The sequence below is a fragment of the Crinia signifera genome, chromosome 8, assembly GCF_055691185.1.
Source record: "Crinia signifera chromosome 8, ASM5569118v1, whole genome shotgun sequence".
In the NCBI taxonomy this organism is placed as follows: domain Eukaryota; kingdom Metazoa; phylum Chordata; class Amphibia; order Anura; family Myobatrachidae; genus Crinia; species Crinia signifera.
Window position 1 is genome coordinate 118,061,973 of NC_139224.1, and position 19,039 is coordinate 118,081,011.

The 19,039-nt window shown below is 44.5% G+C and overlaps 1 protein-coding gene across 1 annotated transcript in view; it reads right to left on the reverse strand.

The window, feature by feature from the left end:
- Window positions 1-18,668, reverse strand: part of DPYD (dihydropyrimidine dehydrogenase) — a 1,077,189-nt gene extending 1,058,521 nt beyond the window's left edge. The window contains exon 1 of the mRNA XM_083157059.1: window positions 18,448-18,668. Within this exon, the coding sequence (XP_083013185.1) occupies window positions 18,448-18,486 (39 nt within the window). The 5' untranslated portion in view covers window positions 18,487-18,668. The remainder of the gene's footprint in view (window positions 1-18,447) is intronic.
- Between the last annotated feature and the right edge of the window lie 371 nt (window positions 18,669-19,039).

The following is a 19,039-nucleotide window of genomic DNA, read 5'->3' on the forward strand; positions in this document are numbered from 1 at the left end:
GGCGCCCTAGGCAAATGCCTAGACCTGCCCTTAGTAAAATTTACCCCTAAGGGGGTGTGGGAACGGGAATGAAGCAACCAGTTTACTCTATATCCTTATAGACTGGCAAACAGGATGGATGACTCTTTATTGTAATGAACTTAATTATAATGACTAAAATAAAAGTTTATTTCATGCAACGATCTGTAAAAAATTAATTTAATAAAAGCAGTCATATGGTAACATGAGGGCTCCTCACAGCATAAGAGAAGTTATCAGACATGTCTCTGGCTGATATTTGTGCTGCACCCTATGCTGCTGTTTTCATTGGTTTTAAAAGATGGAGTTTCTGGAATATTCAGAAGACAACAGATACTACTTTTGAAAGAGCTTTTGCACTGCCTGAAACATAAGTGTCTTTCATTTGGATCTACGTTTGGTATTCATGTGCCCCTATCTTTTCCCTACCTGTGTTGCATATTTGTGATGATTCTGGTTTGCTTGCAAAAGAAAACGCCTTTAATGGACAAAACCATGGCCCTTATTCTGATCGGTGCGGCCGGATCCGATTATGCGGCCAGGACCGTGTGTGCGAAACCCCGCCTTCCATACGGATCACCAACTCCGTCCGTACGCGGTAATAAGCTGGCCGAACGGACCGCATGTGTATTTTTCACGGAATACGCCTCCTCCATCTCAGGGAACCTCCCCCATCATTCGATGGTCGCAGACCATCGAATGCATGACCGAGTGCTCCACCAGCTCCCGCAACCTCAGACCACACGGACATTTTTCCGTGCAAAAGCAGGGATCTGGGCGGGCAGCTGACATCCGGCGATGTCATATGTCCGCCCCCTACACGTGCGTCACGGCCGCATTACCATACGTACGCCCAGCGTATGCTTGGGAACGCCCATGAAACGCGGGGCGTATGCATATGGTAATGAGCCCAAATAGCCCTTCACGCCCCTCTCCACCCCCTGTTCGGAGTGTTCACATTTCATGCGGGATTTGGCCGTACGCCCCGCTCGCACATGCGCAGAGACGCCTCTGCACATGCGCAGACACAAAACATCGGCGGCACGAACGCACGCGGATATTACCGCACCGACCAGAATAAGGACCCATGTGCACTGCAGGTGGGACTGATGTAACCCAGGCCATCTTAACACATGGGCTTACTGGGCAATTGACCTAGGGCTCCACAGGTCTTGGGGCTTTTGAGCGGGTGTTTGCTGGGGCCTCTAGAATTTTTTGTGAGGCTAGTAGGGAGTGCTGTCCGACTGCTTTGGTTGTGAATTACACAAAATCAGAGCTGCTGGGAAACATTCTCTAACGGCCTGCAGCCAAACAGTTAATGGCTGTAAGCATGCTAATTGCTGGATGGCTGATAGCAGGTGGCGAGCAACAAGGGACATTTTTACTAAAGTAGGGGTCTCAGTGCATTGCTTTGCCTATGACCCACATTGCTGTTAAGATGGCCCTGGATGTAACATGGGCAGAGAGAGTTACATTTGGGTGAGTTATTTTGTTTCTGCCTGCTTTATTCTTAGACTGCAATTTAGATATCAGTTTGAACACACCCCACCCAAATCGAACTCTCTCTGCACATGTTACATCTGCCCCATCTGCAGTGCAGCAAAGTTTTGTCCATTAAAGAAGGAATTTGCTTTTGCAAAACAATCAGAATCTCCCCCATTGCGTGTTGAACCTCGGAATGTGAAGAAAGAGGAGCCATGGGATTGAAAGATACCATTATGACCAGGAATCATTTATTTATCAGGTACGCATATAGAAATTGTTTACTAAGAGGGAATTTTACGAAGATCATCTGTTTTGGTCAATCACCAACACAGCTGCTTACAATGGCTCTGGCTCCGTTTTGACTCTGAGAATGCAGCTTCCTTAAGCTGCCGAGTTCTCGTTAGCCCTTCATACTTATCGATCATGATCCCAGCGTTAGGATCCTGATCTATTCAGAGGTGCAAATGGAGCCTCTGTCATTCAGGCAGGGGCTGGCGATGGATTAGCCAGCCTCCAGCCCCCACCAGCCGCCCCCCATTGCCACCAACCACCTCCCTGCTCCCCCCTAACCCTGCACGTTTCCCTGAAGCAGAGATGGGCAGGATTCACGTCCCAGCACACACGCTTACTGGGGCGCACGTGCGTCCCAGTCAGATGGAGCACCGGCACTGAGCGAGAGGTGCTCCATCTGTACTGTGCTGATGTTTGGAGGACAGTTAGGATGCCGGCATCTGTATACCGATAGCTGACATTCTGACCACTGAGATATCAACCTCATCCCAGTTTGTCTGAGAACTCTTTTAGCCACCACTTTAATAGGAGTGCTTCTTGGATTTGTTGTATGGTATAATTTTAGCAATTGAAAATTATCCACAAGTTACTAAAGTGTGTAGCGCTTTTTGCACTAATATTATATATATCTAGACCCAGAAAAGACCCACCAAGAAATTGAATATTTTTTTCTATGTGCAATTTTCCTGTAGACTTCTTTCTTTGTGTGCTTTTGTGTGTCATTTGTGATACATGATTAATCTTTTTGTTTAGGACAGTGGGTTTTCTTCTTTGTGGGTTTTTCATAGAACTTTAAATTTTTAGTTGAATTTCCAGAAATCTCTCAATAATGGGTTTAATGGTCTCAAACAAGTTCAAAATGTGTCTGACTGTGTTGTTGCTGCAATGCATGCCTGTCATGGCATATCAGCTGCATGTGTGTCATTGGATAGCTGGAGCATGCATATGCAAGCACCCGCTATCCATTCACTCTGCTTGGGTAACCCATGGGTACAATTTAGCATGGAATGGATTGCGGTAACTATAGGTAACAGCAGACTTGGAGAGGGCATCTGTACTTGGATGTGTTGTATTGATGGGAAGTGTTTATTCCAGATTTTTGCAATGTAGCAACCAAACTATGAAAAAATTGCCTTCTATATTTTTTTATACCCCAAAATGTACAGTTAAACAACTTCATGCATGAAAGCGGGAGATATGTCAAAATGAATGAGATCTACACGGGTAGCACATGTGAGAGCGTTCTAAGCAGTGGCGGTTTTTATCCTATGTGCTGCAGGGCTGCAGCCCCCCCCCCCCAGGTAAAATCTGCCACTGTTTGAAGCCAGATGTAGTCTGTGAGACTGCACTGGCTTCACTGCTAGTGGCAGTGATATTCTATTGGAAGTCCGACCTGCCAGTCACCCAAGGTGTTCCCTACCTCTGGAATGCCTCTCTATGAGCTGCTGTGGGGCAGCCCATAAATACGGGCTCTGCGCATGCGCAGTACCCAATAAGCTATTGCTTATGTGCTAGTACCACAGCAGTGATTGGGACCAGCAGGCGGCGGCAGCCCCTCTTCTCCGTCGAGGTAAGAGCCACCACTGGTTCTAAGTGATGCTAGATCGCTCAGCACACAGCAGAGCGATCTATCAGGGTCAGTGTTCTCCGTAAGATAGCGATGTACGGTGCCCCCCCCCACACACACACACACACAGCAATATAGGGCCATTTTCTCAGCGATGTAGTTAAGTAACATAACTCAGAAAATGGCCTGAAATCACTACTTGTGTAGGCACTGAAGCCTTTAAAATGACAGTTACAGATGGAACTAGAGAGTTCTTGCCCAGGGATCGCCAGCATGCCTGCCCTGGCGATCGCTGGCGCAAAGGCGCTCCATCTGACTAGGACGCACGTGTTTCTCACACGCATGTGCGTCCCAGTTTCTGGATGGCGCTGTTGCGGTCCCTGCCCGTCTCCACTTCAGGGAGACGGACAGGGATAGGGGGACGGCGGGTCAGCGAGGGGCACCGGTTGAGGCGGCGGGTTGCGGAGAATCGCCAGCCCCTGCAAGAAAGAGGCCGGCTCCATCTGTATAATCAGATTGATTGGTACTTCTCCACTAAACATCTAGTTTTGATACATATCCTTCCAAGTCTTTCGCTTACCAACAATATTATTCACATTACAGTTAAAATAAACATGATTTTCTTTCACTAAAAGGAACATAATAAAGCAAGATTAGTCTGTCTATCTCTTGGTTTTGTTTAACATTGAAGGTTTATACTCCCATCTTTTACTGCTCAGTAAACTCCTAAATCACATTTCTTGAAAATATCAATAAAAAATTAAATAGTAAAATCTGCATACCAATATAGGATTAGGAATGCAGCACACCGTACTCCATAATTAGATCTAAAATCCCACGGGGATAGAAAAAGTCTGTTAAGTATGCAGATACGGTGATTTCTATGTAAATGAATGGCTAAATCCATATCAAGTTCCGATTTTAATTTTTTTTGCTAAGGGCGAAATGCCAGGGTCGTAGGCTGTCCTTAAAAAACACTCCATATTCTAATTTTCACAATTCATTATGTATGCTAATTGCAATGACAAAATGCTTGTGGGTCAACCGCATGTTTCACAATGCTCCAGATAGCATGATTACCTCTCCCAACCTAGCCGCTACCTTCAGCTGCATTGTGCGGACAACAATCTTTGGAGATTAAGGATATGAATGGAAACAGTGTTACAACAATACATAGTTATTTTGATTTACTAAATGTTATGTCCTTGCTATAATATGTAACATTCTATAGTCAACGATCTTACCTTAATTAGGAAGAATGTATAAATCTTTATGGTCTGACATTCAGCAGATAGCGCGTCAAGATATTATCATATTTTAACACTATACTTTAGTAGGCATATAGTACTTATTAAAAATCATAAATGTCATTAATGACCTATTGGCATGTATTCAATGCTCCTATGTCGCCGTAAATAACGGTGAGTGTGCATGTTTTTTGGAGAGTGGTGAACTTTTCTCTCCTATTTTGTGCTTCCCTGTATTCAGCTCTGTTGCTTCTCCAAAAATATTTTGCGAAGCTAACTCAGTTCACCCTGCACTTCTCCCCATTTCTGTTCAATTGGGATTTTAGTGTCTCTCTCCAAAAGTGTATTCAATGCACAAATTGCGAGTCCTGCTGGTTTCTTTTTTTAGAGCAGTTCTCCATTTTTCCCTCGGCATCTTTTTTAGGTGAACTGTAGGGCTATCTTTGTTAAAGTTGTTATTTTTTTTGTTTTTTATGGCTTATAAATTAAAAAAAAAATGTACTCTAATGTATTTATTGCAAGCGCCATAATGCTGTACTTCTATATTAATTTATTTGGAATTAATAAGTTATTTTAATGGTAACCAATAATAAATCATTTTGGAATGCTCCTAGTAATTTCCCATGCTTCCTCTCTTCTTCCTCACCTAACCCCCAAACAGGCTTTTAAACACGCTAACAATTATAAAATAAATTAAATAAAAACACAGGGCAAAGAAACAATGCTAAAAGCACAACACAAGGATAAAGGCCAAACAGAACAAAATACACCCGTCTGCACAAACCCAATTAAAATAGTCACACAGCCATTTGTTGTAAAATAAATACTGAACAAAACATTTACCTTTCTAAACCTTTGTAAGGCCAGGTACACACCAGAACGATCCTGATTGTTAGTAGATTGTGTGATACTCGCACGATCTGTTGGAGCACACAATCTGCTAACGATCTGCATCCAATCTGATCCCAATCCGATCTGAGTCTGTATCCAGTTAAATGGATCTTTTACAGATCCTCACTGCAGCAGGTAGGATCTGTAAAACGACCAAACGACAGCGGGGACGCGCATCAGATTGGAATCAGATTGGAATTGGACCTAAACATGCCCAATCTACATACAATCTGCATCCAATCGGTCGGAATTGGATCCAGATTGATGGAATTGAGCCCTAATCGTTCTGGTGTGTACCCCCCCTAAGTCCACAAATGTGAGGAACACGCTGCTGAGAATATCCCAGTCTGACCAGCTCACGTGGAGAGCAGGAGATAACAGATGTCTCCAGTTACAGCTCTCCCATTTGAACTCGCATAATTATGCTAAGTTCGCAAAAGGGGCCGGCGAGCTGGCCACACGTTGAATACTGAGGAAGTCAGAAATGAGGAGATAAGAAAAAGTGGTGAGCACTTCAGCGAGATCACAGGGACACAGAACAGTGAGCGGTGAGCCAGACTCTCAAAAAACATTGAATACTCCTCATTGTATGTATGCCTTCTGTATAGCAATTAGACAGTACATACATAAATACATACAGAATCTAAACTTGAGTGAAGGGGCCTCAATATTACCATCTCTTACAGATATCTTCCCAGTATTAACGCAACATGAGGACCACATGCATCTAATGCAGTTCACAGTAGCTATAATGTTGGTGTATTTTAATGTATGTGGGTGAGGGCTATTAATTTATTGGTTGGTGTATAAGAAGGATTGTTATTATTATTTAATTAGGATTTCTATGTTAAACGTATTGTTGTAAAATAAGGAAAGGTGGCAAAACATTATGGATAAATGTTTCTAACAAACCCAGGGTGGATTATAGTGCCACATTTTCTGACCCGACTACAATTAGGCATCTTTCTGGGATCCCAGGATCTAGTGGGGCGCCACCTAGTCTGCCTATGACAAAATGTAAAGCTGCCTATGAGGAGGACATCCTTATTGTACTTAATACAGGTGGTGATTGTGGAACTTATAAGATGCCACCTTCATACTTTCACTTGAGGGGCCGGAAGGTGGGGTGGTGGTTTGGAGTTCTGCCTAGGGTGTCGAGAAGCATTACACCAGCCCATCATATTGTACCACTACAAAGCAGTAAAAACAAGATGTGTTATCATCTCAATTGACTGAGTTAGGGAGTGAAAACTCCCTCTCCTGCAATCCCTGTCTGAGCTCTCAATGCATAGACCTAGTGCTGATGAGTGTTGTCTCTCCTCCTGCTCCATTGGGCATGCGCAAGATCTCTCATGCCACTCTGAGCCCAGTAGCCTCGGCAGCCACTACAGTGGGGCAACGACAACTGTAGCCGTTTATAGTTGGAGGCTTCAGAGCAGTCAATGCTAGATCTTTTCAATGCACATGCTGTGGTTGAAAATTGGCATGGAGAGAATGTAAATCATAGAAAGTGTCTGCCCTATCTGCAAGTGAAGATCAGTGTCTGAGCTTGATTGTAAAGTAAAAGTGTAAAATTCTGAACCAGGCAAACAAAAGGTTGAAACTTGTTGAATTTGAAGAAGTTGAACATAATCTGCAGATTAAACAAGTTTGAAAGTGCAATGAGAAATATTACTTAGCTGGAAGTACAGCTCTCTTCAACTCCATTAAATATACAGTACTTATTAAATGTCCATACAGACAAGAGGAGACCAATGAAACTTGTTGCCAGGAAAGGAACACCGTGCCTTGACTTACAGCTCTCTTCTATAGCTAAAGTTGTGTAAACTTCACTTAGGGTTGCATTTCTGGATGATAAAACTGTGTCTAAAACTCTGTACACAGTAGTCAATGGGCTCTACCTAAAGTATCATGAATGATATCGGCAGTGAATGATACATTGTCGATACATATTGAACAATATCGGCAAACCATATCGTCAGTCACAACACCTGCCCCCAGGCTGCTGCATGCCTTGTTGATGTGAAAGTCACCATTAAGCATGCAGCACAGACAATTAGGGGGTCATTAACAATGCATGGGAGCGCGCATTCATCATTAAATTTTATTAGGCATACACACCAAGCGGTTATTTAAAATATATCACACAGTGTTCATTCTAGCACCCGCCATATTTGAAAACCCATGAAGTTCCTCTTCCCTGCCTTGGGCGTCGCTGTCTTCTGTGGTGTTTCTAGCACAGGTCTGGTTTGCATATCAGTGCTGATATACAGACCACACTGTGCTAGAAGCACTACAGCAGACCGCAACACCCCAGACAGGGAAGAGGAACTGCATGGGTTTTCAAAGATAGCGGATTCTAGAATGAACACTAACTCAGAAGGGCCAAAATGTGTGTATGGGGATTAAAGTTGGTGATATGAAAAACTGACAAATAAAATGGCCATCATTTGTTCGGTGAGGTAAAGGTACAAAACATACAGAGATATTTCTGACCAGGATAAGACCCTAATGGTTCCATGTAATCATCATAAGAATAGCGTGGTCCAGTTTGCAGCAACTGAGCATACAGCCGCAGCAGATACTGTAGTCAAAGCTTCAAGCAAATAGTAATACACGGCCCCCTCAGCAACATACCAGGGACAGCACAGGTGTCTTCAACATGCAGTCTTCTATTCACCACTAGATTATCTGAGCCACCTCACTGTTAAAGGAATTCTAAGTCCTATATTTGAAAACTAAACATTACATTGTAGTGGGGGATGAGCCAAACCTCCTGAAGCAGACAGGTGGAGAAATTTCTCATAGTAACCAATCAGCTTCTTTTATTTTATAGAACTAGACATTACAACCAGTGGCATAACTACAGGGTGGCTAGACTTGCATATGTCCAAGGGCCAACCCAGCTACTACTGTATAAACATAGATAGATAGATAGATAGATAGATAGATAGATAGATAGATAGATAGATAGATAGATAGATAGATAAGAGAAAAATACCAGCACTATCAATATGGAGGGAGCTGCTTGCCAGAGAATGCACAGCAGCTCCCACTGGACATTACGTATTTTTCAGATCTCTATGTAAGCTCTTCAATTGCAACCATGGTTTGTACGGAGATGGAGACAGATAGAACTGGAATAGCACTATATGCCAAAGTATCGGAGCTTAGTGTTAATGGGAATAAATCTACAGTATATAACTTGTGCAATATTTAAACCAGACCTATCCACATTTCACAGAAACAGGCCTTGGGAAAGCAGTCAAACAGTTTTCATCACATACCAAGAAATTTTAAAGACTGCGCGATTCTGGTGAGTGTACAAACCGGGAACATTTCTTCCATAACTCACCTCACCATAGCTAACACTGGCTATCAGGGATGGACTGTTTTATAACATATATGGCATAAGGGGGCAAGGTCACAGCTCATGGAGGAATGGTCTTGTGGCACACCCCATATCAATGTGTGTCAGGTGGCCAAAGAGAAGAGCCCCGGGAGGTAAATCTGCTCAACCAGCATTGTTCTCTGTGTGGCCAGACCATGATCGTCCCTTCTAGTACTGTACCTGCAAGACACATGTACGCATGTACGCCATTGCATGAGCCCAAGCTTTGTATTGGAATTGTACTTTTGTATTCTTGAGACCATATGTAGCAACTTTTCTTTGTTACTATCTAACATTTTGCTGTGCTTGCACCAGTTGTTATCATAAAGCATACATCGCATGTGGCTCTTTCACATGTGATGTATCGTATGCGGCCCCGTTGCTTGCTGCTGGAAGTGAGGCCCAGGCAGAGGTGGGTTGGGCAGCAGGTTCAGCCTCTGAGACCACGTATCGGATAAGATGCATATCATTTACATGCAATATGGGCCAATTTCACTCGATTTCTCGGGCTGATCCATCAAAATTGGCCTAAAATCACATATTGTATGGGGGCCTTTAGTGCTGCAACCCACACACCGTCATAAGAGTAGTCCCACGTTCGGGGCGAGATTAGGGTTGCCAATCCCGGACAGCGCTGCCCGGCTTCTCTCGTCCCCAACAGTGCGGCTCTGCGCAGCGTGACAGAGGTCACGCTGCACAGGCCGCAAAGCCCGCCTCTGTCCTGGCTCCATCCACCTCAGTCCTGACATGCCTGCCCCTGGCTCGTTCCGCCTCCGTCCTGCCCCTGACTCCATCCACCTTTGTCTTGACCCGCCTGCCCCTGGCTCCATCCGCCTTCGTCCTAGGTGAGTAACCTGGACTTGCCCACCCGCCCTGGCACATTCAGCACCTCCATCCTAGGTGGGTAACCTGGGCTTGCCCACCCACCCTGGCACTATCAGCACGCACCTCCATGTTAGGTGGGTGCCCTGGGCCTGCCCACCCGCCCTGGCACCATCATGCCAGCTCTATCAGCCTGCCCGACCGGATCCCGGCTGCACCATGCATCCAAGTAAATATACAGGGCGGCCGGGGTGGGTTTTTTATTATTAGGGAAGCCAATCCCGGGAATCCCATTAATGGGCATTTTTTAATCCCGAATTCCAGGGTTGAAAAAAATGCCCCGGGATTGGCATCCCTAGGCGAGATGTACTAAGCCTTGAAAAGTGATCAAATGGAGAGTAATAAACCTCCAACCAATTAGCTTCTACCTCTTATTTTCCAAACCCAGCCTGTGACATGGCAGGTAGGATCTGAATTGGCTGGTGGTTTATCACTCTCGATTTTATCACTTTTCAAACTTAGGGCCAGATGTATCAAGCTTCAAAAGTGATAACATGGATAGTGATAAACAATCAACTCCTGCCTGACCGTTTTCAAACCCAGCCTGTAACATAACAGGTAGGAGCTGATTGGCTGGCTGTTTATCACTCTCCATTTTGTCACTTTTTGAAGCTTGATACATCTGGCCCTTATTCCCTCTCTGACAGCCTCACACCCTATGGGTGAATTTACTAAGATGGGATGTTGGCCATAGCAACCATATTATATCTATTATCTTTTAGAACATGCTAAATAAATATGAACTCAAATCTGAATGTTGCTATGGGCCACATCCCATCTTCAATAAAACACTAATCTTAGTAAGTTTGCCCCTAACTCTCACGCATTCTGCGGGAAATCAGCAGGGGAGGAATATTTATTGAATCCAAAACATGTTCTATCCTACGTCAGGAAGATGAAGTTGTTCTGGTGTCCGAGCATACCAGGAAAATCAAAATCATGAAGTTTGGATGGATTCGACTTTGTAAAAAAACAGACCTGAACATCCCTAATTAAAATAGACAGAAAATTAATTTTGCACATTATTAAAATTTAAATTCTTTGTCCCTGATTCTTTGTAGTGTTAAATAACATACTTTTGAGCAAATTTATTAACAATATTTTTACAAAATTAATGTGTGAAAAGGTATTTTCACACCCTTTTTCACAATTTTTTTAATATTACCATATTGTACAGTATTTAAGAACTTCTGGAGCACATATTGTGAAAAACTGCTCCAAACTCTAATTTGCATTTTTTTAAGTAACAAGATCACATTTCCAATGGGAAATGCAATCTGGTCAAATGTATGTAAAAAAAAAAAAAAAAAAAGGAAGTAAAACAAAATACTGCAGTGAGCCCTGAGATAATTACGTGTGTACAGAGTGTTCGCATACAATGTTGTTGTGGGAGGCAGAGTATCCTACTGCTGCCTCAATTTTTATATATAGGAGCATGGGGCCTAATATAGACTTTATTGCAGGGGAAATTTGTTCAAAAAATGGAAAAACCATGTGCCCTGCAGGCGGGGCAAATGTAACATGTGCAGAGAGAGAATTAGATTTGGGTACGGTGTGTTCAAAATGCATACCTCCCAACATGACCCTTTCCAGGAGGGACACAATGCTCTGTTTCTGGACTTTCTTCTTAATGCATGATTACCTTCATCTGTGTTGAACAGGTTAATTGATAAGAAAGGTGCTTCAACACAGGTGATGGCAATCAATCATCCATTAAGAGGGAAGTGCAGGAGCAGTGCAATGTGTCCCTCATGGAGGGGGGTCATGTTGGGAGGTATGAAAATGAAAAGTAAAGTGCAGTGTAAAAATTAAGCAGCCAGTATTTACCGAGCACAGAAACAAAATAACTCGCCCAAATCTAACTCATCTACCCCACCTGCAGTGCAACATGGTTTTGCACATTTTGAGAACAAATGTGTCCTGCGGTCAGGCCTGAATTAGGCCCACAGTGCAGAATCCTGCAGCCTTCAGCTCCCTTATGCAATGCTATGGGAAGCAGGAACATTCTTATGCACACTCGCCACTACCGCACCCTGTTCTCCATAGCCGCAGACACCTTGCGTCTGCGCAGGAATACATCTGCGCATGCGCAGACAGTAAACATCGCTACCATGTGCGAATGCACAGGGAGCAAAGGGACCTGAATAAGGTCCTATATCAGGAGTACGGACATGCATGTTATGTCAGACGACAAAACAAGCTGCTCTGTGCTGTGCACTGTCATTCTCATTGTGCTACTCTACTAAAGAAAAGTGCCTTCTATTTTATTTGTTAAGTTTCTAATGTTATTTAGATAAACTGTTAAATTTTCACTTGACTGATTTTTACAGATTTTTGTCTCCAACCAACATAAAATTTAATGATCAACTATAATACTAATTTACCATGCTCATCCAGTAGCGAAGTACGGGGGTATTCATCGACTATGTAACATACTCCATGGGTTTTAGTTTCATATACACAATCTATACTTCCTGACATGACCCATTCCAGGAGGTATAAAATGCACTCCGCCTGTACTTCCTCATTCATTTATGACTACAATCACCTGTGTTGTACTAATTCCTTTATTATACACTAGCTGACCCGCCCGGCGTTGCCCGGGACAACCTTGTTTTTGTTTTTTTAATTTCCAAAATTGCTGTAAAATGTTGTCTTATGCTGCACTTATGGCTCAAGATTGTAATTTATTAAAACCTCCACGATAATTTTAGAATGTGTTTGCATTGATACTCATTTCGAGAAATGAAATCAGGGGTGGCGTTGCTGTTGTTTGAAATGCACCACTCCTGACTTGATAGCTTGTGTGTTAATGAATTCCACATCCACTCCTGAGATTTAGCACCTATGATGCATTTATTTTTGTGTGTTTGTGTGTGTTGTAGTCAGAGGCGTAACTAGAACTCTGTGGGCCCCATAGCAAAATCTTGAAAAGGCCCCTCCCCCCCACTGTCATTGGGTGTCAAGAAAAAGAGTGAAAAATAGGGAAAGGGCTTCGTGGAATAAGAGGAAAAAGAAAGAGGGGAAAGAAAGAGAAAGGAAGGGTGCGACCAGGAGCGAGAGACGGAAAGAGGGGTGCAAGAGAGTGAGAGTGACAGAGAGAGAAATTAGGAGAGACGGGGACAAGGGCAACATTGTCAGAGAAGTCTAGAGAAGGGAGAGCAGAGGTTTGATTCTGACCAGTGAATTAAGTGGGGGTATGTAAAATTTGTGACTGAGTTCACCTCATGATGTACCATTGTCCGTGTCTAAGGCACACTAGCATTGGGAAATAGTCCCGGCCTTTTAAAGCGGACATGTCCTTAAGACCCACCCACTTTTATTGTGCAGGAAGATGCTGGTCAGCCCCAAAGCTCTCCCCACAGCATAAACTGATGCTGTAATATGAAAAACACACACATACATAGGCCGCGATATGAAAAACACACACACACAATGCATCAGCACACAAAGGAAAATAATGTATACTGTAGCTTACACATGAAAAATCTATCACACTGGCCACCACAGGTAAATAATAAAACACATAGGGAAAGATGCCTTTCAAATTGAAGGCTGAGCGGGATGCCAGCCTTACTCGGACATTGTTTTTTTAAAGAGAGAATGATTTACAAGGCACGTTTGGCTGGGATATCACACGGCAGCCGAACTCTGAGGCTATCACATCTAGCCCGTGGGATTTGCTCAAACAAAACACATGAACCCCCCAAAAGGAAAATAACAAATACCTTTGAAAGAACCATTGGCCATCACAGGGCAAAAAAAAAAAAAAAAAAACACACATACAGAGGCCCTAAAATGGAAAACACACACAAGCCATGAAGGACAGAGGGGATGGGTACAGCATGATCACTTAAGCTACTGTAATTTGAGAGTGGGTAGATTAATAGGCACTACATACCTATTTATTGTGTCCCTGGTACAGGTGATTAATTTGTGTCTTCTCCCCTGTTGCCACACATGAGGGGACATAGGGTGGGTGGAGGTGGGCACAGGAGATAGTGTGTGAGAGCAGGGGGCACAGGGAAGGTGTAGGGGGCACAAGAAAGGGTGAATGGGGTCACACATAATGAGGTGACACACACCGGGTCCCCCTTAATATACACCAGCATCATCCATGCAGTGCAGTACTCACCGCGGCGCTTACTGTGCATAGCGCAGCACCAGCGGCAGGGAGAGAGTGTCAGCAGCTGGGGTGGTACCTTCTGGACACTCACAGCCGCAGGATCAGCAGCGTGAGCGGGACCGAGAAGGGAGCAGGGGGGTTGCTTGCTTCCTTTCACCGGCAGCGAGCCGGGTCTCCTGGTTAGCGGCGCCAGCTGTTTGATCTCTGGCTCAGTGGCACCGGTAGTGGAAGCGATCATCAGCAGGTCTCCTGCTCCCACCGCTGCAGAAGGGGGAACGAGATGGCGGTGCAATCACTGCCGGCCGGGTGACAGTTATTTTTTTTAAACAGAGGGTGCAAGGGATTGCCTGCTGGGCCCTCGGGCCCCCCATGCCGCCGGGCCCCGTAGCAGTTGCACCCCCTGCACCCTCTATAGTTACGCCACTGGTTGTAGTGTATGTGTAATGTGGTGTGGTGTGTTCTATCTGTCCAATGTGTAAGTGTGTGAGGTGCGATACGTATAAATATGTGTGTGCAATGGTCGAAGTGGAAATTTTGAAGTGCGGGTATGGTAAGGTATGGCAAATTAAAGGCTGAAGTTATGTGCACACTCCAGAAAACGAGGGTGCCACCACTCAAAAGGGGGCATGTCCTTGAGTGTAGTGCACCATGCTGTATGCCCCTTATACACATTATGCAAAACAGTAGTAGATCCCCCTTACACTTGCCACTTAATTATTTTGCCATGAGTAAAGAGCCAAAATTCCCCTTATGCGACACAGAATGAGCAAAAAAATTCACATTATACCACCTGGAAAGAGGCAAAATTCCCATTATACTACATAAATTGAGCCAAAATTCACATTATGCAACATGGATTGAGGCAAAATTCACATCATGCCACCTGGAATAAGCCCAACTTCACATCATGCCTCCCGGATTGAGCCCAAATTCAAATCATGCCACACAGAAAGTGCCAAAATTCACTTTATGCCACCTGGATTGAGCCAAAATTCACATTATGCCACATGGCGGGGTGACGCAGGGACAGAGACGGCGGGGTGACGCAGGGACAGAGACGGCGGGGTGACGCAGGGACAGAGACGGCGGGGTGACGCAGGGACAGAGACGGCGGGGTGACGCAGGGACAGAGACGGTGGGGTGACGCAGGGACAGAGATGGCGGGGTGACGCAGGGACAGAGATGGCGGGGTGACGCAGGGACATGCACCTCTATGTCACACTACATGTCACATTCATCCCACCTGCTACATGTCACATTCATCTGACCCAGCTCCTGTTTACATCAATAGGGGAAGCCCAACCTCCAGGCCACAGCATCCTGTGGTCAGTATGGAGGTTGGACGGTAGCCACACACACAGCCTCCGTGCTGTCTGCTGTACTCTGCAGACAGCAGCGGAGTCAGGGAGGAGGTGAGTGGATGTCTGTGTGCGGCATCCATTCTCCTCGCAGACGGGGGATGCAAGGGGGCTGGGGGCAGCCAAGCAGCTTACTTTGGTGCTGGGCTTACCCCCAGGGCGATGATCGGCGATCCTGGCAGGGGTGATCGTGGTCCCAGCGCTTGGAGATTATGTCATCTTCAAGCGCCACCTCCGTCTACACTGCAGGTAGGCACCACAGTGTAAACGGTGCAAATCCCGGATCGACTTGGCTTGGATACGTGTTCCAAATGTCATGTTGGATCCAGGTTTTTGGGTGTAAAAGGGGTATAAGTGTGTGCGTGTTTGTGTGTTCTGTGTGTGTGTGTGTGTGTGTGTTGTACTGTTTTTGGGTGTGCTGTAGTGTATATGGGTGTGTGTTGTACTGCTTGTGGTGTGTTATGTATGTGTGTGTTGTGTGTATCTGTCCAATGTGTAAGTGTGTGTGGTGTACTACATATACAGTATATGTGTGTGTAGTGTGCTGTGTGTGCATATATGGTGTACTGTGTGTGTGATGTGTGTGGGTGTGTGTGATCTATGTATTTCCCCAATTATTCCCAATTGTTGAAAGCCTTCACCATAATGCTAGAATGTGTTTGCATTCCTACTAAGGGCCTTATTCTGGTTGAGGCGGTCCGTTCCAAATTCTTTCGGAGGGCACTTTTTTAGCTATCTGCGCATGCGTAGGCAAAGCAATGCGCATGTGCAACGTAGTGTCTGCGCACTCATTCTCACCAATACCGTCTACAAATGTGCACCAAACTCCCTCGGGACAAATGGGCGTAATATGGGCGTACACAAGGGCACGGTTTCAAAGTGGGCAAAACTGGGCGTAAATCTGGGTGTACACGAACAGTGGTAGGCGTGCATTCGGACCGGACACCGAGTGCAAGCGAACCAACACGGCAGAAAACTGCGGAGTCCATAAGCAAGTTTCAGCTCTCAGAGAGCACTGGTTCATGCGCTAGGCATTCGGATCGCCCAATTAGTATGCCCGCACCTTAAACACTCGCAGCTGACCACAATACAATCCACTCCTCTAGTCATTAGTGATTAATTACACACTTTTCACAGGTTCAATTGGAACCACTAAGACAGGTAAAGGGGTAACAATGAAGTAATAACACTTAACATGATGTAAGGGTTAATCCAAAGTGCAAGTAATGTGTTTAATTATCAATTAGGAAGTAATTGATTACATTTAAAAACAATCAATGTGTTATGAGGTAGGCTAATTGGATAAGTGTGTCATGTTGCAGAAGCATGACTTCCGAATAGATTAGTAAAGTTTGCGGAAATACACCAACTCGGTGCGCACGGTCAGCTTCCCATCCGTTCGGACGCAGTAAAGTCCCGTACACATGGGGGAGATATATTGCTCAGTCATATATTTCTAGCAATATATGGCTGAGCAATATATTGCTCAGTTTCTCCTTTTCATCAGCGACCAGAGATGGTCGCTGATGAAAGGGAACCTCTGCTGGCGGTGCCACAGGGACCAGGGATTAGAACGGGGTTGAAAACGGGAGCGTGCACCAGGCGATTTATCGCCGGGGCACACTCCCATCACTGGCAAAATGGTCACCTGCGACCATATGTCCAGTGATTTCAGCCCCTATCGTCCCCGTGTGTGCACAGTTTAAGACCGTGCAGAATCTTTGAGTTCCCACCGCACACACACGTTTGGATGCAGTCTGAAGACACTCCCTCTTCTTAGTGAGTCCGTCCGAACGAATGCGGACGACCTGTGTGCGTGTGTTCTTAGAATGTCCGCCGTGCATGGCGTTCGGTCATTTCCGAAAGAAGTCGGAACGGACCGCACCAAGCAGAATAAGGCCCTTAATGACAGGAGTGAACTCTGGTGTGGTGTTGTTCCTTTGTCTTCGGTTTCCCAAATCATTAATTAAGGCAAATTGAACCTTGGTGTTTTTTACATTTCTAAGTGAAATTTCCCAAAAACGGCTTCGAGGTGCACACCACCAGGTCCAGAGGTACCTTGTTGCCAAATTTGGCGGCTCTGAGTGCCATGGTGTGCCCGCAATGCAACAGACACACACACACACTTAAACTTTTTATATAGATGAAAGAGTTTTTTAACCCAGGTGATGACATTCATATATTTAGAGTGAAGTCCAGGTACAGAACATTTGTCCCTCCTGGAATGGGTCATGTTTGGAGATGTGCACAATAAAATATACACCGCCCTTCATCTGGGCACCCTGTATTAAGGAGGTTATTCTGTTTCATTTGCAAGGCAGGAAATTCGCAGCCTTACGAGTCCCCCAGACGTCGCCCACCGAATGCCGGTCCGCCCACCCACCCCCCCCCCTCGCATGTCGCATCCGTTCACACTGGCTAGGCGTCCCCACGGGCGCCATTTTTTGGTTGCATGCTAATCAGCAGGTTTGCCAGCAGTGTAAATGAGGCATATAGCAATAGCCGCACTTACGGGGGGTGAGAACCTCACCACTATTTGGTGTGAGGCAACACCATTTTATGTGCACGTGAATGCATACGCTACTTGTCTTCAATGCAATGGAAATAATTCACATAGTAAAAACTAAATGACAACTGAAGCATGCACGTGAACTAGCTGCAATGAAACCAATATTTCAGGAGTCTAAATATAAACATAGTAATGTACTGAATTTATAGCGCTATGTCTAAGTAAAGACCATTTATTTTTACTCCACAAACAAGTAGCACGGCTCACATCAGCTCATAAACTCTAAAATGATTTTAAATGAACATAATGAATTGAACTAACAAAAATGCATTTTTGCGTTTATAGAATATCAAAGCGAAAGGAAAGCCCAGAAAATGCACCCATTTCATCTGCAGTGACATATCATTTTGTTCTCTCCAAATTTGTAAATCTAAAGTTGCTTTTGTTCTAAATAAAACTTTGATTCAGAGTCCTCCTCCCTCCTGAACAGTTTACACGGATAGAAAACCAAGTAAGTTTCACACCTGCCAATTTAGTGCACAAACCACTAAGCAGCAGGGATCCAAGTTACTGTAATATGCACTTAGCGAGAGCTGCAGAAGCACGCTCTCTAATATCAGAATCTATTATATATGCACAAACATCTGTTAAACAAGGAAAACATGAAAACCATTTGCAGTACCTCAATATCCAGTGGCTCCTTGCTCAGCGTGCAAGCCATGTTGCTACAATCTTCTGCTTGTCTTTGGAAATGAAAGTAATAGAATTTGTTTTTTTGAATGCACTTTTAGTTTTTCAAGTGACAGAAAAATTCAGTAACAAATCTCTCTAAAATAGGCAACAGATTAAGCTCTGGGTTAACAGACATATAGTTAATGCACTACAGAGGGGGAGTGTGTAGTGTAGGCGTGTCATATAGCATGTGGGGCACTGAGCAAATGAACTTTGTTCTAACAAACTCTCTGCTGAAATGAGGCAGCTGTCATTGTGTATGTATGCTGGGGGATTGCTTCATAAAATGCAGCAAATTAAAATTGGTTTCAATTACATCGCTTCCTTTTGTGGTTATTTTACAAAATAGGTAAAATTGTAGTAAGTACAGCTGGGTACACACACAAAGATTTATCTTTCCAATCCAAATGGTAGGAACAAAAATCTGGCAATGTATGGGAGCAAACCATTCGCTCCCAAATGCTTAATAATGGATATAACTCATTGTGTGAATAATTTTGTTTTCCGGCCTTTGGGAGCAAATGTTTGATTGTCCTTTGCAC